Genomic DNA, 21168 nt, shown 5'->3' on the forward strand with positions numbered 1-21168 from the left:
GAAAAATAAAAAGAACAAAAAAATCCACTGGTTGCTGGCGTCCCGTGATGAAAATTTTAGGCAGAAAGTCCCTTACAGACTTAGTTTCAGTGCAGGCTGTAGCTCTGGGTATGACAGAGACACAAAGGAAGCTTTTAACTTCACAAAGGCTTCTGCCCCCAAAGTGCTTCCCACAAGAGCTGTGAGTCAGCTTCTGCTTTATGGAATTAATTAAAAATCTTGAAGAAGACTGAAAACATTTCCTAAAAGCAAAGATGATTATGATGATATGATGATGATTAATAATAATAGTAGCATTAGTAGTAGTAAAGAACTAAGCAATCACAAGTTACATTCAAGATGCCCAAGTCTCAGTGCTGAGTCTATACTCAAAGAGTATAGACCTAATTAATATGGTGAAACATGATCAGCTCTTTTATGAATTCTGAAATGTTGCTTGTCCTGGATTACCAGCTGGAGTGTATTGAAAGTGCAATGAGTTATGTTATTGGGATGTGATTAGGAGCCTTACACTAAATATCAGCTAAAGTCTGAACCACAACCTTGTCACAACACTATTACTTTCTTCTTGGACTTCATATACCATATGGTTTTAACACATATTTCCTTCTTACCCACCACCAGAGATGTTATTACAAGACATGTTGTGAGTGCTCTGTAGAAGTTAATTTAATAACACTTACTGGTCATTCCAAGTGGCACTCTGAAGTATCCAAATTTTTAAATGTACGAGACAATGCAGTGAGTAGCTTTATGAGATTTTATTTGGATTGATTTTGTCCCTGGAACATTGCTTTTTGTCTCTACTTTGTATCAATTTTATTGATTCTCACATACTACCAGCTGTCTTTTAATTCCCATGCTGGAAATATAAGTAGACTTAAAGGAAAATGTCATTTCCTTGCTAAAGAAAACAACAGGTGGGAAGATAGAGAAATGAAAGAAAGCAGTGGCTTTAGAACAATAATTGGTCTGCAGATATTTCACCTTTCACTACCTTTTAAATGAGCAAAGGGTCTGAAAAGATATGTAGGAAAACAAACCACAATATTCTGCTGTCACAGTGCTCTAGAAACTTCAACTTCCATGTCTTTGTATGTAACCACCTCCAACTCCTTCCTTCTACTACTGCTGCTTTGTCAAGCAAATTATCTGGATTTTTAACCACAGCCTTTGACTTGTCATTGTATGATACTGTAGTTACACTGCTATTTGTACACAAATTAGCTAAATTAGGGCATAAAGGTATAATGTAACCAAGCTGCAATAAGTAAAATGGAAAATTAAGTCAAAAACAGGTAGTTTCTGTAGGCAGTCATATTAAAGTTGCTAAATAATTAAAATTATGAAAATTCTCAACACAGAAACATTTAGTGCAGGAATGAATTAAAATAAAATTGGCATTGTTTACCAAGAAACCAAATAATTTTGGTTACTTTGGAATACTTCATAAAGATTATAATTTACTTAAACAACTTAAACAACATCAATTCTACAGCCTAATGTTAAGGGCTTTTCTGGAAGAAAAAGTAAGCGTAATTCCAAATTGCTTGTCTGGGTCTCTCTCTTCCATGATAATTGCTGCCACCACTGATCAGTTCAAACTCTGAATATTTTCCAAGAAAGCATTCACAATTATATTTAGGTGTTACACATGTATAGATTGAGTTCAAGACACTCTCACCCAATTAAACACCACAGGGGATGTAATTATTTCTCTGTTTACTATCTGAATCCTAGTCAGTCTGAAGTGCTGAACTGTTCATGGTAGTGCCAAATAAGATTACTCAGCAAGCAGAGTAATTTAAAATCTTAGGGAACTTTAGATTTGTATTTTAGATTTAACCTAAATTAAACATTCTTCATTAAGTACTGAACTTAAATGCTGCCTTAGCCACTGACTCCTTCTATATTTAGCTTTATATCTGTAGATGGGGGGAAAATAGTAGAAAATGGGATTCAAAGAGCAAAGCATGAGGGATGCCAGAGGTTGTGACCTAGCTGGAGAAACCAGAGTTAGAACAGAAGATGGGAGAAGGTTGAGAGTTCCATACAAGCAATTTTCTCATAGGTGCAGGGTTTCTTTGGATGTTCAGTGTTACATGGTGTGTAATTTTTGAATCTGTGCATTGACTTTATAGAACTTAAACAAGCTTCTTAGATATAAAGAAATCTCTGAGAGATTTGATTTGCCAGATTCCAACAGAGATGAGGATTAGTGTTTGCACTATAGCCCACCACAAAATATTGCTGTTGGTTTCTTCACTTGTTTTCCGAAATTTCTCTTCACGCTCCTAGAGAATAAAGGAATAGCATAATTATTAAAAGAAAAGCATAATTATGGCATCTGTATGTTTCATGGTAACTAGAAAGGCATCCCTCTTCTGCATAGTGGTGAACAAAACCATTTTTCTATGTGGATAAAAGTGAAGGTTTGTACTTATCTGTGTGGTGGATATCTTCGCAAGTCAAAACTGAGAAGCAGGCACACTGCATCCTGAAGCAGGAAGGCAAACAGCTTCCCTTGTTCACAGATGTATTGTGCCAAACTTATTCAATCAGTACAGCTTTTAACCTGTTTAGTTTTATATAATTTGCTGTCGAGAGCCCTTTTGCTGCCAGATTTCTGGTTTTGAGTAACACATTGATAAATTTCAAACACTGTCTATCTGCGTGCATATAGAAAAGCGACTCGGTGTACACTTGTTTGAAGAAGGGATATTTAAATATACACTTCATGGGAATATATAAATATACACTCAGTCATTTGCTTCCCCACTCAATGGAGTTTGTGCACCCAGGGCAGCGTGGAAACACCAGCATCACCCCCAATGGCACCTGCTGCCTGCCTGGCTGCTGTGGCTGAGTCTGACCAAGAAAACTCTGCTTGGAAAATCCTGCTTTAAAATAACACCTGTTGCTACAAGCACGAACCCACAGTGATTAATTAGTTTTATGTAACCACTTGAAAATATTTTGCAAGGAAATGGAGACTATTTTTGTTGAATATCTATAGATTTTTATCAGTTAGTTAAAAACACCCCTGCAATTGGATAATAAACCTCATGATATTTTATAAATCAATAAGCCTATGTACAATATTTTTAACATTTACATTAGGGGACATACATACTCTTTCATAGTCTTGTTCTCTGGTTACGTGATGAATTTGCTCAATTAGATGCTCTAGTCTGATACTAACTTCATTCACTTTGTCCTTAGCTTGAATAGCAGATTCATCCAAAAAATGTTCTCCAACTCTGATGTCCAAGTGGATACGCTGCAAAAAGAAAAAAAAATGTTCTCATTACTCTGTCTTCTGCTTTTTCAGAGTTCCTTAGAATAAAAATGAAACTATGGATAATTTCCCTTAAGATCATTGCAGGAAAATAGTCTTAATTGCTTGTAAAAATCCCTCCTAAAACTAGAATCAGCTGGAAAATTTGAAGGATTTCTTAATTTTATTTTTAAATTAGTTATACAAATTAACAATCTTGACTAATGTTAGGGCATTATTTTTATGCTAGTATTGATTCAAAGGCCATTAAAATGTTGCCTTTGTCCAAAATAGTTAAAATTTTAAAAAAAGACTGCTTGTTATAATTCACATTTCTTCCAGATATTGCAAAAATAACTGTCTTTAATAGTACTGTTGGAGGCTTTTTTACGAATACACTTCTAGGTTCCCTCACATAACTGTTTCCTTCACATTATTTATCCAAGCTGGATATCAAGATATCTCCCAATATCCTCCAGGCTGTTGTATGATCTACAGCAAAAATGCCTCAAGCCAGCCAAGCAATAGAACCACAGAAAGAAGAGAGAAGAATGGAACTTGCAATGATATGCAACTTATTTTGGCATGCATTAAAAATTCTACTAAAACAAGTAGGAGAAACTTCTCCTAGAAGCCAATTAGTACCTAAGAGAAAACAATAAGGTTTTAGCCAAACAAATAATCTTCAAAACCTAGAAATTAATATTACCATAATAGAAGTTTGGTTTGCTCAGAGATCAGCCACAAATGAAGAGTGTATTTTCTTGCAGTTGTCTTGAAGTTATATCTATTTCTATCTATACCTAAGTGTATATGTAGAGATCCATCTCACAGCCTTGTGGTCCATTCATTTCTTTATTTTTGTTTGAAAGAGTTCAGATAACCATATGGTTCTTACAAAGAACAGTTAAAGATTTACCTTCACTAAAGAATGTTTTTCCTTTTGTGATGTTTATTCCTCCAGATATAATTAAAAAGGACAATATTTTCCTTTTTTATTTTTTGTGTTCTCAAACAAACAACATTATTTAGTATTTGGGATTTTTATGTTCTCCTTCCCTGCATCTCTTGGCTTCTTTTATATAGGATGATCAGAACTCTACATGGTGCATGTATTGTGTAAAATAATGTTAATACACCCCCATCTACGCCAGATAAAAATCACCTGCACATCCTCAGAATCACATTCATGGTGTGTAGTTAACTGTGACCAACCAAAGCTTTATCCCCCTTTCTCTCTCTAATTATAAGCTCCACAATTTTTTTTAATTATTAGAGCTAATTGCTTTTGCAATGTATATGATCAAATTTCCATTAATTTCTATCAATCAGCATGTAAGAACACTTTGTTATTCCAGTATAATAAACCTACTCCAGTATTGTTATTTCTGTGTTATCTACATGTTTCTGAAGTGCACAGCTAGGATGCAATTTAGCATACCTTAATTCTTTTAAAAGTGTTTATATTTAGCTGGTTATTTTTGCCTTCAGCTAAGAAGAAAAAAAACCCCAAACCACACCTGTTTGGGAAGCAAATTCTCTCCTGTTTTTGGAAAGCAGCAAATAGATCAAATTTCAAAACAGTATTTGTCATTTTTTTGCTGCAATCAGTAGAGCCATGATACCACCTCTGATGGCTTTTCCCCCCCCCCCAAATCTGCATTAAAACCAACTGGTGGTAGTAGACACTAAAAAGTATGCTGACATATTCGTCATTCAAATCTTTCAAAAACTAAACTGTTACATTTTCATTGGCAATGCAACCTAAGTTAATGAATACATGGAATATCTTTATAACAAGTGCTTGTATTAGTCAGTCTTACATATTTGTCTTTTTGATCAAAATTAGTTGTTCTTATTGATCAGAATCTTTCACATTCAAAGCACAGTACAAACATTAAATCTCTCTATCCTTAATCCTGCCTCTTGAATGCTGACTTTTTAAATATGAGAACAGTCTTTTTATCTTTTTATCTGCATAATTCTATGTTTGCTTTCTATAATCACTAAAAAACATTAAATTATCTGCTAGAAGTTAGACCAACTTCTAATCCAGTTTGAAATCTCTGCTGTTGTTAATGATTTATACTGTTACAACAAAGACTATTTAGGAATTACACCTACCAGTTTACTTCCTGCAATCACTGCAAATCTTGTGGAGTTAGACTGGAAACAGATGACATGCTCCCCAGAGATGTGGGATGTAAAAGTAAAGGTCCCTTGTGGCCCGTACAGTTTTGACAACAGTACCTGCAATTTAGATATATGCATTGGGTTTGTAATTTATAACTACCAATAAAAAAATCAAAAAACAGTACTGTGAATTGAATGCAAAAAGGAATCAGTTAAGCTGCTGACATCATTAAATTTATCCAAATTTCAGAACACATTTGAAGAAAACAAAACCATCTTAGCTCACAGTGAACATGAAAACATTACAGAATTTTGCAATGTACAAAAGCCAATGCTTTCTAAAGCATTCAAAGTCTGAAAACCAACGCCTTGCCTAGGCAGGGAAATAAGTTGTCCATTGCTGGAAAAGCTCTGAGCTCAGGCAGCTGCTCTGCATGAGGGTTACGAGCAACCTCCTGGTGACCTTGACTTTGGGTTTTGTTTATCATCAGCACTCCTTTATGCTGTCCAAGTAGATTCTGTACCATTTTACTTCATTAGTGAATTTTTGGGTTTTATTTTTCATTTAACTTGTTTTCTCAGTTGTCACTAATTCTTATTTCCCAAATCTGGTAGTAATGCAAAAATTATCCATATACATAATTATCAAATATCATAATTTATGTTACTTTTATCTTTCAGCAGCAAAATGCTGAACTAGCTGGTAGACTAGATTTACTTTTCCCTCAGAAGTGTCTTTTATTTCTAGATAGTGCTACCTGCAAGTGTCAGAAGTCAAGTCATAAATCGTAGAGAAACATTCATAAAGCATTTTTACCTCACCAGTAGGTATTGTGACAGTCACAAACATTCCCAGACCAGGAGCAGATTCAAGAAAGTCATGTGTATGCATATCCCAGCGTTGTACTTTGTAATTCCCTGAATAAAAACAGAGATAAATCTGTTAAATAAAGCATAACTTAATGTTAAACATCTTTGATTCTTTTTCAGGAAAAATAGAAATATATATGTATTTAATGTGGTTATGATTCATATTTTTCAGGGGTACTTCATAACAGAGTGAAATTCAATAAAGTTTTACTACACTAGAAAGTGTTCTAAAGTACTACATAAAAGGGTTAATTAACAAGAAAAACTTTCTAATTACTCCTAATGCTCTGGGAAGGTTAGCCTCTAGAAGGCACACTGTGACCTCCAAAAGCATAATGTGCTGTACTCAAATTACATTTTATACATTGTCTTTCACACTTATCATATTATTTGAAAAAAAAAAGATTAATTTGTATTCTTTTTTACTATCCCCTTGAAATCTTACATTTACAGTCTTGTAGATTAATTTAATGTGCTTCTCGTATCAGAGGAGAAATGAAACTTTAGTATATCGTGAATGTCTCTTTTCAGACCAGCACTTATCAAAAAAACCTCTCCCATTCATATGGGGACCTCATATCAGAGGAGAAATGAAACTTTAGTACATCGTGAATGATCTCTTTTCAGACCAGCACTTATCAAAAAAACCTCTCCCATTCATATGGGGAAAACAGTGTTACAGAAATTCTGATATGAATGAGTACATCAGTCAGAACGTGCAGAAGCGCACATGGAAGCAGCAGTTCCACAGTGTAGAATTAAAAAACATTCTTTTTCTCTTCTTAGTCAGTAAAGCACTCTGAAAACTGCATTTCTTTGTGTGATGGATACACAGAATGTTTGAGGACTTTAAAATTAATCCCTGCTGCAGGGAGTTCTTTTCAGAGTGCCCTTTTCTGTTTTTTTACCATATTCATCAATCACAGAAATTGCTGTTACATTCCAGTTATCTTTGTTACTTTGTATGGGTTAGATCAACATAAAGCATTGACAGGTACCTACCAACTACCAAGGTGTCACTGGGAATATCTTCAATTATGCATTTCTCTTCTCTTTCTCCCATGTGAAAATACAAAGCGAATGAAAAAGAAATCCAAAAGTTCATAAGGAATCCTACTAATTTGCTTTTCATGGTTTTTATATATCCCTGCTGTACTGCTTTTGAAGATAGTTACATACAAATGCCTGTAGTCCTGTGGTTGTTCCTTGTTTGCTGCTTATCAGAGTATTTTTGAGAGAGAAAAAAAAACTGTGAGAAAAGGCAGCTGGTGGTTACACATTTATAAATAACACAGCATGTTCTGGAGAATGAGATAACGTGGAAAAGACACCTTTTAAATACTTTCTTCTTTCCCAGCATCTAGATTAAAATTTATTTTATGCATTTAGAAGAGCATGAAACTGAAAGGGACTCTCAGGTACTTGAGATCAGTTCCCAAGATTACTGTAGGCAGCTACATTGGCTACCACTTTCCATAAACTGCTCAATTTTCAACTTAAATGAAGTTATTATTTGCCATTAATTATGGGTGATTATTCCAGAGCTTCACCTCTCCTTTATTAAGAAAACTTTTCATTTCCATCCTAAATCATTGTACAAATGTAGGCACCTGATTAAAACCCACAGGCTCTACATAAAAGACCTATAAAGAAGTCAAAATAACTTGAATAATCAAATAATCCATTAAATAATCAAATAATATTAGTGAATATGATATTGCAGGAAAAAATGACAACATGAACACTTTCAGAATAAGATTTTTTATATAGGAATGACTTAGATTTTCCTAATACATTCTGTGAAGAAAGTTAGAGTACAAATCAAACAGTGATTGAGGTTGTTATTTTCATTATTTGTACTAATATAGACCTATATATATGTCTGATGACAAACTCATTTATCACTCAAATGCTTCTTGTCCTATAAATGGAGATCATTCTGTCTGAAAGGTGGGCCTGAATGGTCATTTTCCAGAAGGGACAACCCACCTGTGGGATCATTTCCAGTCAGGAGGACCCATCTTTCCACAAAACTGTATGTTACCCCAATTGCACAAGAGCACATATTTTTCTTGTGTCAAGGAAGAAGGGTGCACAGCCCTTCATCTTCAATATCTGTAACCTAAATAAAATTTTGGGGATGATAACTCCTATTGGATTATTTCACATCTGCAAAAGGAGGACTGATTCGTGTTTATTGCCCTCCACTGCACCTGCCATCTATGGAGTTGTCTCAATAAAGGAATATCTGTGTAACACTACACAGTTCACTTAGTTCACCTCATTTCACAGCATGAAATATCTTCATGGAAGTTGTAGCACAAGTATTAATTCACCTCCAAAAATCACCCATCAGCATCCCCATATTGAAAGGCAGTCAGATGAAGAGAACTGATTCCTTACACATTACTTCTTTGACTCCATATGGCAAAGGATTGAGGGAAAAAAATTGCATCTCATGGCTGTTGAATCCTTAGGAATGTCAAGGGGGATGTTACGACTCCTTTACAACTTCAGCACTTATCCATCAGAAATAATTTTAGATTTTACAGGATCTCATCATAACATTGGACTTTTGCCCCTCTACCACAGGAGATGTTGACTGTCCTGCACCTGCATAAATTCCCATGGCATACTCGTGCCTGCAGGAAATATAGGTTTGTCTGTAGGTTGTGAGCTACTTAACCTATCATCTTTTTAGCTTTTTGTTGAGTTCTTGTGGCTTCCAAAGTTCTGAGTTCCAGTGGTAGAACACAAGATATACAAGGTGACACCACTTTATCCTTCACTCTGCCCAGACCCATTGGAAGAGACACATTTATTCTGTACTTTTGGCTAGCAAATGCTGGCATGGTGGGGCTGCTGGACTTCAAGCAAACAAAAATAATTCAGTCTCCAAGTAATCAGGTCTTTATGCAGCATACTGAGAGCTTTTGTCTCAGTCAATTTTCAATTCAGAGTTCTGTAAAAAATCCAAATTCTGCATACTGCAAAAATCCCATTGAACACCATCTGGCTGATATCAGAATTGCTGTATCGAGTGTTTGATTTATTTCTTGGGAGTGTTAGATATTGTCATGGAATAGTGTGAGTTACTTTATTATGTTGGATCATTCATGACAGATCATTTATTCCCAATGTACTTCAATTACCTGGGGCTGGGAATATAATGAAATGAAGCTTTTTGCCTTGAATAACATCAGATACTCTCAGATCTTTTGTTTTCACACCTATTCCGTTATAGGAATTTGATTTCATATTGATTATTTTTGTAGGACCACAGTTTAATTCTGTGGTGACTTTTTTGCTGCTACACTTTGCCATTCCACTTTTTGCCATTCCAAAAGGAAGGAAGAGGTTCTCTGTATTTCTTCCTGGTCCCAAAATTTTTAAGGCAATTCCAAGGTTGCTGGAGCTACAAAGTCCTAGCAGTGTCTGTGCAGGGATAATGTACCTCACTAATCAGTTTAATCGACAAATACAATGAGGAATGTGCTCCATCACTACCATTAACCACATCTTTCACTCTGCAAGTACATCTGCCAAGGCATCAGAGCTGATTCTTTCTATAAAATATTCTTGAAAGGAATTGTCTTTACAAATCCATTTCAATCTTCTTTCCAAAGTGCTTTCTGAGATTAGCTTAACCCAGGAATTAATTTGCCTATTTCCTTTCCTAAATCTCGTGTGTTTAGGACCTCAGCATCTTGGCTGCCAACCATCTGTAACATGCAATACAAGGGAAAAGGAAGGAAGAGCTTCTCTGTGTTTCTTCCTGGTCCCAGAATTTTTAAGGCAATTCCAAGGCTGCTGGAGCTACAAAATCCTAGCAGTGTCTGTGCAGGGATAATGTACCTCACTAATCAGTTTAATCGACAAATACAATGAGGAATGTGCTCCATCACTAGAATGCATTTAATTCACTGCATCCACAGTCTTGCCAAGTAATGGCTCCATCCCTGTGCTTTCAAAGGGAATACCTGGAATTATATTTATGGCCAAGCAATACACAGGCACAGGGGCATCCTTAAAGAATATATTTACCAAGGTCTCCTGAATTTACAGCTTACAAAAAGACCCATATCCAGGTAACTGGCTGGGTAGGAGACTTCTGTTTATGAAGGAAAAATATTCGTGTATGTAAACACCCTAAAACAGTAAAGTTATGTATCACTGACTGGAGTTTTCTGAGGTGTGTTGGTTACATATTTTCTTTCTACTCCTTGTCCTTATCTCATCCTTTCTCCTTCAGTGTCCTTTGGAAAACTTTTGTCTCCAGGAGTTTGAGCAAACACTGGGACTCCTCCACTCATTAAATCTTGTAGGACTGAAATCCCAGTTTCAGGTCATGTATGCTATTGCAAATATAGGTATTCTTTTACTGGGCCTGGGCCTTTATTTATTCTGGGCATGTGAAGAAGAAAAACTGTAGTGTTTAGAGAACTTCCAGGAATGTACCTCAAAGGATACCTTGTAGGTTTTGAGTTTGTTTTTCCTAAGGCATAATTTAGAATTGCATGTGATATCTGCCCGAAGACTTTATTGAGCTTAATTTGTCTCTTGACAATAAATTTGAAATTAGCTCCTACCCTCTGAGAATATTTAAATATATGCTACAATATATGCTTATGTTTTCTGATATGATGATAAATGTTTAAACAGGTAGTTAGTAAGTGTAACAGAAAACACAGCATGGTTAAAACTAATATAAAAAGGAGAAAGAAAAATACTAACAATTAACTAAACACAGAATAGTATAGTAACACTATTCCCATTATAAAGTGAAAATAGAGGGAACTTAAAAAAAGAGATATGATAACAGGAATAAGTGGAACAATTTTGAACAACAAACAACAGTGGGAATCTGAAGAATGAGAGAAGAGCAGAAATTCCTACACTTAGTTCTAACAACTGTTTATTTATCAGCATTTGCAGGACCAGTGAAGTCTAGTCTGGTAAAGTTTTAAATTTATTTGTCTTTGCAAGATATCTCTCCTGGGAAAAGAAATACAGAGAAATGCTTAAATGTTTCAGCCCTGTGGAGAATACAGTGTGCTCCTTTAAGGACAAGAGAAATTATCTTGTATTTGGCATATCCCAGAAAGAACCCAACAAATCAACTCTCCTGTTCAATACCTGTGCTGTATATTTGTAAAAGTGCAGTGTACTCTAAAAGTTTTGAGCTGACTTTAAACTTATTCTATTGAATAAGTATTATTCCAAAATTATTTTCCTAGTTCGTAGCCACAGCTCTTTATAAGCCATATGTTACATTCATTTTATAAGTTATTTGAGCATAAAACTTGCAGTCAGGAACAGTTTCAGACGTGTTTTGTTAGAGTTGTGCATACCTTAATTTTAGGTAATATATACACAAACAGCAGCAAACACATATAAAGAAACATGGACACATTTACTGCATATAAGGTTAATGATATAATTTATGTTATAGTCAACAGTGTTAACTTTGAGATTAAAGTTTTCTCATGAGGGACATACACCAAAAATCAGTTTTTGGATCCCAGCTAACACTTTTAATTCAGCTCAGATGTTTTCTACTACTATCCACATTCCACACTTCAGATTTTTTTTTCTAGTAATTTTGTTGGCTGAGTGTCTTCATGGCAGTTATTCTTCTCACTTTTGAGAAAGAAAAATAAAAAGACATTTTCATATATTCAAAAGTCTCAAGACAAGTTTACTCAGTTCCATTATCGTCTTAACCACACTGCAAACATCTGATCACTCTGACTTTTGTAAGTAGTTTCTGAAGAAATACACATTAAGCAAGGTTAGAAAGATGACAAAAATGCCAATAAATTATAAAAACATAATTTAGAGGAAAAAAACTATTTTCTAGGTATAAATAGGTGTAGATAAACAAATTACAATATTTAAGGAGGTTATTAGTTTAGATTTTGTGATTGAAAGATTTTTACTGTGAAGTAAAAATGTGAAGTACAATCTTTCCAAATGTCTTCTTTTCTGCCACTAGAGGGTACTCCAAGAACTTACAGTGTATTTGAGGAAGGATTTATTTGGAGGGTTTTGTTCTTTAAATTATCCAGAACTGCTGTCCTACTAAATCTTAAGAATTTAACCCCCCAAAATCTTGACATTAAATAAAAACTTTCAAAACCACTCTAATGCAACTTTTCAGCAAAATAGTGCAGTGTATCCAAATTATAAAGAACATTGATTGACATGTAGTTTAGATTTAAACTTATCCTACTTTTAAATTATCTTAATTACTATCTTTTCTTTATTTCAGACACAATTTTCTGGTTCACATCCTGTTTCTTCATCCAGGTTTGGACAAGGCATTCCATTATTGGCAGGCTGAAGAAGTACAAAACGAGTTCTGATCTTGGTCCCTGTTTCTCTGCAAACCCCTCTGCAGAGCCCCCAGGAAGACCATTGTGAAACCTCGCAGTCCAGAGGTGTTTCTGAAATGCACACACCAAAAAGGTAACTTTACATCAAGCTGTGCTTGAGTCAAATACACAGTTGGAAAAGCATTAAGGAATGATCATAAAGCAGCATCCTTTCTTATACAAAATACATGTGATATCCCTCAAATCAGTGTGTTGTCTCATAAATTAAAAAAAAGGTCTGGTTTCAGCTCCTAAACTTATTGGTATTATTGTTATTGCAGTCTAGAGCCTGTTTGAGGTATTATATCAGTTCTCAAGCATATTATGTCTTGAATGAAAATACAGAATTCCTTAAAAGAAAACTATGCTTAAAATTATTGTACTCAAAAGATTGAATTTTAAAATGTTTACTGCCAATTTTTATGACTAATTTTCCTTTTTATGACTAACTAAAACACTGAGATTAAAGCTTTTCTCTGGTTTATTTAGGTATATTTATATTTTCTTTGCAGGCAGCTATTGTTCCTAGAGTTGTTCATATTGAACTCCATTTTACTTTTGTTCCAATTTACTTTGGATATAAAGTCTCATTTTTATCATTTTGCTATCCTTTTTATCATTTTTTATCATTTTTATAATTTTGCTATTTTCTGGTGTGTACACTACTCTTTCTCAGTAAGGATATTCTATCACTAGAAGCTTTCTAATGCTGAAAGAATTTCAATATAGTTTTCATTCAGTGCAAGAAAATAAGTTAGAAACTCTGAAGTACTATCCATAAAGTATGCTTCTATCTAAAGTAAAAATCATAATAAGTAGGTGAATATTCCTTAGCAGGTTAAATTAAAATACTGCTTGTCAGAGGAAGTGGCATCAAAACTGCCTGTTACAGCATTTGTGGGTAAAAGAGGTGTGCACGAGCCCATCTTTCAATGCCACACTAAACATGTGACACCTGGTATAAATTTCAGGTATCACAGTGAACTCACCACTTCTGCTGTCATCACTCATTCCTATGTTTCTAGAGGGAATGGGGGACACTGCTTGACCTCTGGTAATTAAATCTGCCCTTTTGATTCTGGAATAACTTTTTAAACAGACTGATTTACTGGTTCATATACAGGAAAGTGGGGATTTGTGATTAAAACTTATTTTTGAAATACTATACTTTGAATACAGTTTTAAATTTATATCATGAACAGTGCCAAATGTTCTTTTCGAATCTTAAGAAGAACATATAACTGTAAATGAGGTAACACTCACTTTGTATATGTATTGTTTACTAACAGAAATACATTAAGCCACTATAAATTGATAAGTACATGTATTAAATTATAAATAACACATTAACTGAGCTGTATTTTAGTAGTTGTAAGGTGACAGCACAGTGCTAGAGACATGCCACATCCAGACATTCTGGAGAAGCTCCTGGAACATGGCAATTCTTTTGGGAATACATGGGTCCCTTGGAGCAAATATTTTGTTAATAATATATGTATTGTAATTCAGAGATTTGAAAATCACCCTTATGATTGACTTGAGTCAGTAGTTTGCATGTCTTCCTACCTATTCAAAATTATTAGCTAATATTTTTGAGAAAATGAAAATGAGGGAGAACTTTCTTTTTGTTATCAGGATTTATGTTTCTATTGAAAATATGTCCAAATCAACCAAAGTGTATGAATTTTATTGCACATAACTGCCAAGTTTTGACCCAGAAAGAGACAACAATAATGGTTCTTGGCTTCAGTGTCATGTAAAACTTAAGGATGAATATTTACTTCAAAGTTGCAAAGAGTTTGGAATGCTGATTCTGATTGAGTGTCATTTGTTTCTTATAAAATTCACTGAGATACACTGATACAAAGGCTTGGGTAGCTCTGACTCTGGATATAGCCCAGTCCTTTGAACTAGAGCTGAAATATGCAATCCCTTACTTATTCTTTCAGGAATTCTCTTTTATGTCAACTGGCTTGTTTTATTTCCCATTTGTGAGTCTGGAATTATTCCTTATGCTGATAGGAGAATATTCTGCCTGATCACCTGTTTCATCCACATCACCTGCCAGATTTCCACATACTTCTGAGTGAATGGAAATAACAGAATTGAGAACATCTACTAATCACTTACCTGAGACAGTGTCTATTATTTCATTGCTTTTAGCTGGAAGATTTATAAAAGGTGCAGAAAGACCTAGCTGGCTTTTCTTTAATTTCACCATTGTTACTTGAGCAATTGGTGGCAAAATTTTGAGTTTGGGATAATAAAATGAGTTTGCTGGGTGACTTGGAGAGGAACAAGTGATCTGTGAAATAAAAAGGGGAATATTACAAAAACTAAGAAGGTAAATGTAAGATCATATTTGTAAATCATGCTAATACTTTTTGGCAAATAATTTACATACAACCAGTTTCTATGAACACATAGTTCACATAACTATGCTGGTCAGCCCAGAATTTTTAATGCAGGATACTTGACTGGATACAGGAGTGTGTTAGGAGGTCCTGCAAGCACAGTAATGTATGAAAAGATTTGAAAAGAAGGAACTGGATGTTATTACAAGAAGAATACATGAGTATTAAACAGTATTAGGTATACTATAGGAGCTGTCATATGGATATGAGAGGCCAAATGCTTCTCTCTTCCTTTCCTCATTACTCATTAGCACAGGATTTGTTGCTAGAAAAACTCACCTTTAAGAAAGGATTAAATGAATATTTACAGTATTCCAACCATTTGAATCAAAAGCCTTTATTTACCTCTCTTAAATGGCAAAAGCAAAGTATGGGGCATAGGGAGGATGAAATGAGAAAAAAAGATTGAAAGTAATGTCACCACAGTGAAGTTCTCTGCTTTCCTTTAGGTCCTTTCCCTCAAATGTAACAGTTTCAGGTTTCAGCAGTGGTTTCAACTGAAAACTCCTCCTCACAGCAGTATTCGCTACTAAGAATTTTCCTGGTTAGATTCACATTTGGTGATGTCAGGACTTTTGTATTTTTGTTTTACTGGCACTTTAAGGATTGTTAAATATCATCTACAAAAATTGTCAGCTTTTCCAGAAAATGTGGAGACAAATTCTCATGACCCATTTAAATTTAACTAATAAATTTCAAAGATACAAAAGATAAAAGCAGTAGGTTTATCAGCTGTGTAATAAATCCTTATATTGAGAGCATCAACACTCTCAAATACTGAAATCAGTTTCACTATTTTAGACTAGTTATCTTTTAAAGGGAAGACTCAAAACATGAAGTGCTGAACTATGTCCATGCACCTACCTCTGTAACTGTGTCCTGTGGAATAGTGGCAAAGTTTGGGGAAGAAAATGTGAATCCACTGTCAGTTCCAGCATCATATGGAAATAGATCTACTGATACTTCATCCATCCAGTGGTCTCTTTCACAGAGATTTAGGCTGTCAATTCCCACAAACCAGTCGGGGCTGGGAACAATTCGTACAACAAACGAGACCTAATGAAACAAAATGATCCGTCAGGATTGCATCACTTGCTTTGGAATGCTTCAGTCCTGCTTTTAGTAATTTTCACTCTAAGTTCTTGAAATAATGTCATTTGCTCTTCTACTTTATAGAAGCTGTACCGTGTTCCCTGCAATGTGACATGCTTTTCAGTAATTATTTTTCATCATGTTGTTTCTACAAGTGAGAACTCAAATATTTAATTTTGGTTGCTGGTAACATAAAATAAACTTTTGAAATGAGTATGTACATTTACTTACTAAGGGGTGTCTTGGATGCACTTCTAATTCAGTTGAGGTTTGTCCTGTACCACTGGAAATTGCAGGAGCAGAGAAGATTCCATGTACACTCTGAATTTTCTCTCCAGCTTCTTCTATTTCTTTCATTAATGCCCATGCTTCACCCTTTTCAGCAAAATCACGTACACCATTGCTGGCATATTCATTTTTTTTCCACATGCTGTAGTCAGAACTATGAGTAACACCTATTTGAGTGAATACATGGCATGACATAAAAGTCTGATTTAGAATGTCCCTATTTCTTAATTTTCTCTGTTTTATTTCTGAGGTTAAAAAAATGTGTATAAAATTGAGTGAACACTAAAACATTTGGCTTATCACTGCTTCTTTCAGCTGCAGCCAATTGAAAACAGAAGTCAATTGAAAACAGTTGGAGATTTTTGAGAACACTGTGGATACTTCAATATCTGCATTTCATTCTTAATAACTTTGGCTTTTTTTTTTCCTTTTTTATTACTTATCTTACATAACTATTAAGGAAAAAAAGACCACAGAGGTCAAGAGGCTTATCTGCTCTTAGTGCTGGCAATACTTCACTTACCTAGCAAAGATGACCACTGTGCTGGGGGCCTGTAGAGTGGATACTGCTTGGGGAAAGCAGTCTGACTCCATTTCCCTGTGAAGATTATCCTGTACTTAGCAAGTTCCTCTGCTGTGCAAAGAGCATCCTCCCCCACAGGCAGGCTGCTGGCATCACCCAGTATTGTTACAAGAACTGTCCAGATAACTTTACAGGACCAGTAGACAAACATCAGGTTTTCCATTCCCTTCCACATGAAAAGAAAGAAAAAAAAGTGTTAGCCATATTAGTCACTCTAAACTCAAAAATTAATAGCAGTTACCTAATAAAATGTAATGTGGCGTAAGTTATAGCCAAAGAGAAAGCAGATATCTGAAACAATAAAAATTGCTATGCTTCTGAAAACATTACTATAATGCTTTCAGATTTGTTATTTCCATGGTATATACAACAAACCTGTAACTTTACCTGGGACAAGTGTTTCTAATAAAAATGAAAATAAAAATATCTTATCCTTGTCCATCGTACTACCTCATAGAAAAATCTGTTTCTGATTTTCTTTTGAAATCTGATTAGAGTCACATCTTGATTTAATTAGAGTAGCAACTGTTTCTGTGGAAAACATTAGTGGTATATTTATTCTTCTAAAGATTAAATTGCAGGTTACTTTGCCAAAAGAAATGATTTATTTTAAATTTGTGTTCTACAAAGGCTGTTTTATAGCATAACATTTGAAGTCAAATAGATTTCATATTTATATAAATTACTTTGCTGTCGTAATGTGAATTCAAAACATTGTAATTCCTTTAGATAGTTTAAACACAGTTTAAAAAATCAGTATTTTTTTTTACAGTTACTGTCATAGGTTGTGCAAATTTTGTTTTTAAATTAACATGATAATTGCATCAGACTGTTGAACTCCACCAATTGTTTAAAATAACAGCCATAAAGCTGATTTTTAAATTATTTTTATCCTTTGAGAAAACTATACAATCTTAAGTAAATCACTAATAATACATTAGTTTGTAAAAATAGCTATGAATACTCACTAAATATTCCTCTGGAGCACTGGTAGGGGGAGAGCACCTGCTTTTGCTGGCAGCTGAGTTGGTCTGCAAGAGAAGACAGTAGGAGTCTTGCTATTTATGCCTGAAGAGGGTCCCTTTGGTCCAACAATTATTGCAATCTTTAGACTTTCCAGGTTTGCAAAAATCGTGCCATCTTCTTGTTTGCAATCCCTCTGGATGGACTAGCAGAGGTTTCCTGTCTGTCAGCTGGTTCAGATTCCTTATCAGGAGGCTGAGATGCCGAAAAGACAAAATGCTTTTTAAAAATACCTTGGATTCTTAGTAACAGTTTGAGTTTTCTGGTGCCTTTGCAGTTCTTTGCTCTTATTAATGCCTCCAAGCTATACAAATGAACTGATTCCAACACTGAAATAGTTCTAGTGAATACTCTTTAAATGAGAAACATGTTTTCTTGTAAGTTTTATTGTCTGACAGATGCTCCTTCCAAACATTTACAGAGAGCTTGCTCACTCTCACACACCATATGTATGTGTTCAAATAAAAGGGGTGAGGCAGCTAAAAATGTCAAGAGGAAAAAAAAGTTACATTTCATAATTGCACATACTCAGGCTGTGTCTCCTGCAAATATGAATTAAAGTAGTACAGTGTATGTTTTTGTGTGTACAGTACTGTATGCTGGATGATGAAAGGGCTCTGTAACATTGTGGTTTCTTTGGAAAGAGTGGTTTTGGGAAGCTCGGAGATTTTTCTTAGCTGTCTTCAGAGTAAAAAACCCCAAATGAAAATCTCATTATTACAGTTAAATCATACATCCTCTATAGTACAGGACATATACCTACATCACTAAAAACTTTTAAATTGTTTATGAAAAAATAAGCATTATAGAATGACCCAATTAAAAAATAATGGTTAATCTTTATTTTAATTTTCCAACCACCTTTCAAATAAGGGAAAACAGAGGGCTTTGTGCCAAACCTGTAATGTTAACAAATATTATTGTGGCTAATCAGCAACTGAAAATTTTACAGTGAACCACGAAAATAATATTTCATAGAGTTTTCTTTAGAAGCTGTGAGGAATGTCACTTAAGTACTTCCCCAGATCTCTAACATGATGGTGTAGCATATGGGAAAAGACCCAAACAAACCCAGTTATTTTCCAGATGCAGCTCCCAGGGCATCACAGGTTTAGCACACACCACACAGCTTTAGTGACACACTCCTGTCCACCAAACAACATGCCTGAACTTTGTGGCACTTTAACTGGAAACTTCCCTCCCACCCTGTGGTAAATCCAAGCCAGGAGGTGAATAAACTGGGATGTCTGGATGGAATTTCTATCAATTATTCTGCTGACAGCATGGAATCTATTGCAAATTTCAACATAGATGGCTGCAGCACCTATAGCCACAATTCTTCAGTATCTGGGTGGGTGTGGGAATCCTGTAGCAGGTTAAGGCATCTAGGCATGGACATGCCCTCTATTTCCAAGGTCTCTTCTCCATCCTCTGTTAATGGTATGTTTTCCACACCTGATTTCTCTTCCAGGAGCCAGACTCCACTAAGAAAAAGAGCAGAGAGCCTTCATGGATACTTTTATACGAGTTCTTTGACTATTTGTTGAAGAATGATACTTGAATTACATCCAGCTCACTCCCTCCTACGCACAGAATTCCAGATCCACAGGTTTCTTTGAGATTTTAATTTAATGACAGCCAGCCCGTGCAGCCTGCTAGAACTACACAAAGTTCCCACAAATTTAAAAGTATATTGATAAGTGTATTGTTAAAACTACTTAAGCCTTGCTGTTTATTGTTAAATAGCCTTAAACTTTAGTAGGTTTTGTTGTCTGTCATCACAATTACTGAGCCAGTGAACTTCACTTACTGAAACCTGGTGTGGCACTGCCAGGACATCTCAAAATGAGAACAAAATAACTAGCTCTGGGTCTGGCACAGAAATATTTAATTTATCAGAATAGCCTCTTCCTTCCAAAGCTAAATTACTGGCAAAAGGCACATCACCAGACTAGATCATTCTGGTTCCATGACTACTGTTATGAATGTACCCAGGAACAGGACAATACATGCAGGCTGCAGAACTTGGCACTGGACCTTTCCCTGTTTACAGTGAGGGTTTTACTATGACAGATTTCTCATGATTACATTCTTCAGGACCTAGAGCCTCATTCTTATCCTTGCTGAATTCATAATGAAATCATTGGGCAAAATACTGTAAATTTATTTAATTATCTTGTATCCCTACCCCCCACCCCTTAAGGTTGAGTGAAGAGAGCAAAATAACAAGAAAAAAACATGCAGAATAATGTTGTCATAAAATCCTAACTTGAAGACTCTCTATCTTATTTCTTTAAATAGAAACTGTGCTTATGCTAAGCATAATCAGTCTCTGACATTGTGAGGGACATCAAAACACCAAATGTGTCTCATAGATGGGAAGGAAAACAAAGATCAGAAAAAAAAAATTTCCACTCAATGGATTACTTTCATGGCTGAGAACCACAGATGCCAAATTTCTGTGGGCCAGCAGTAGGAGAAAAAAATGCTGTGGGATCAGAACCTATGCTTGCATTCCTTCTTCAGTTTTTATGTCCCATTAGGAATATGCTGAGAACTCATGGAAAACTGGAAAAACAGTTTCCCTTTGAAAAAAAATTGCCTGTATTATAAATATATTTTTTCTTTTTCAACAAAATATATTTTATTCTTCAAGTTTGTGTCTCTTCTGGTACACCTATTTTCTATCCACATGCATACTTCTACAGACCCTGAATGCTGGAGGGAATAGTGGTACAAAGTTTGTTTTATTTAAGCATCAGTGCCAAAGTGTGCCTTGGGTTAAATTTTGCTTGCAGAAGTGTGCAATTTCTGCTGTTTCTTGTCAATATGACAACAGTTTTACAGTTCCTGCAGTTTTTACCCAGATTCAGAGGACAAAAGCTGGAAAGCGTAAAACAAAAATGGTGTCCAGATACTTTTGGATTTTAAATGTCAGTCATAGCATTGCCTAAAATAGTCTGTATTTTTTCTAACCAAAAATAATTAAAGAAATGAGAAAACAAAAAAAACCTACTTAAAAATACAGCAGCATCATCAATTTCATGTTGGCTCTGGAATCATTTGCACTGTACTAAAACATTTAAATGAGCAAGTTCAGGCTATCACACAGGA

At 35.0% G+C, this 21168-nt stretch overlaps 2 protein-coding genes across 4 annotated transcripts; both read right to left on the reverse strand.

Moving 5' to 3' along the window:
• Positions 1–326: 326 nt before the first annotated feature.
• On the reverse strand, positions 327–7979 carry LOC120509363 (transmembrane emp24 domain-containing protein 11-like). Of its 2 annotated transcripts, none has more exons than XM_039723892.1 (5): positions 7283–7979; positions 6228–6328; positions 5402–5527; positions 3203–3280; positions 327–2294 (listed from the first exon to the last, which is right to left on the reverse strand). In XM_039723892.1, the coding sequence occupies exons 1-5, from the start codon at positions 7410–7412 to the stop codon at positions 2145–2147; spliced, it is 585 nt and encodes a 194-aa protein (XP_039579826.1). In that variant the 5' UTR covers positions 7413–7979; the 3' UTR covers positions 327–2144. The 2 variants fall into 2 exon arrangements, with proteins under 2 accessions (XP_039579826.1, XP_039579825.1); XM_039723891.1 differs by having other exon boundaries at positions 3134–3280.
• A 3257-nt stretch (positions 7980–11236) lies between these two features.
• Positions 11237–18304, reverse strand: SPON2 (spondin 2). 2 transcript variants are annotated; one of them, XM_039723958.1, is made up of 6 exons: positions 18000–18304; positions 16972–17200; positions 16392–16615; positions 15933–16124; positions 14785–14959; positions 11237–12726 (listed from the first exon to the last, which is right to left on the reverse strand). In XM_039723958.1, the coding sequence occupies exons 2-6, from the start codon at positions 17192–17194 to the stop codon at positions 12548–12550; spliced, it is 993 nt and encodes a 330-aa protein (XP_039579892.1). In that variant the 5' UTR covers positions 17195–17200; positions 18000–18304; the 3' UTR covers positions 11237–12547. The 2 variants fall into 2 exon arrangements, with proteins under 2 accessions (XP_039579892.1, XP_039579891.1); XM_039723957.1 differs by having other exon boundaries at positions 16972–17197; positions 18000–18291.
• Between the last annotated feature and the right edge of the window lie 2864 nt (positions 18305–21168).

The sequence above is a fragment of the Passer montanus genome, unplaced genomic scaffold, assembly GCF_014805655.1.
Source record: "Passer montanus isolate IOZ18808 unplaced genomic scaffold, ASM1480565v1 scaffold51, whole genome shotgun sequence".
Taxonomy (NCBI): Eukaryota; Metazoa; Chordata; class Aves; order Passeriformes; family Passeridae; genus Passer; species Passer montanus.

Bases quoted from the DNA above. Each gene is read 5' to 3' on its own strand.
- LOC120509363 (XM_039723891.1), bottom strand. From the start codon at position 7,412: ATGAAAAGCAAATTAGTAGGATTCCTTATGAACTTTTGGATTTCTTTT. The intron at 6,329-7,282 runs GTAGGTACCTGT...GTTTTTATTCAG, and splicing joins CAGTGACACCTTGGTAGTTG to GGAATTACAAAGTACAACGC. The intron at 5,528-6,227 runs GTAAAAATGCTT...TCTAAATTGCAG, and splicing joins TCACAATACCTACTGGTGAG to GTACTGTTGTCAAAACTGTA.
- SPON2 (XM_039723958.1), bottom strand. From the start codon at position 17,194: ATGGAAAACCTGATGTTTGTCTACTGGTCCTGTAAAGTTATCTGGACA. The intron at 16,616-16,971 runs GTAAGTGAAGTA...TCACTCAAATAG, and splicing joins ACAGTGGTCATCTTTGCTAG to GTGTTACTCATAGTTCTGAC. The intron at 14,960-15,932 runs GTAGGTGCATGG...TTTATTTCACAG, and splicing joins CACAGGACACAGTTACAGAG to ATCACTTGTTCCTCTCCAAG.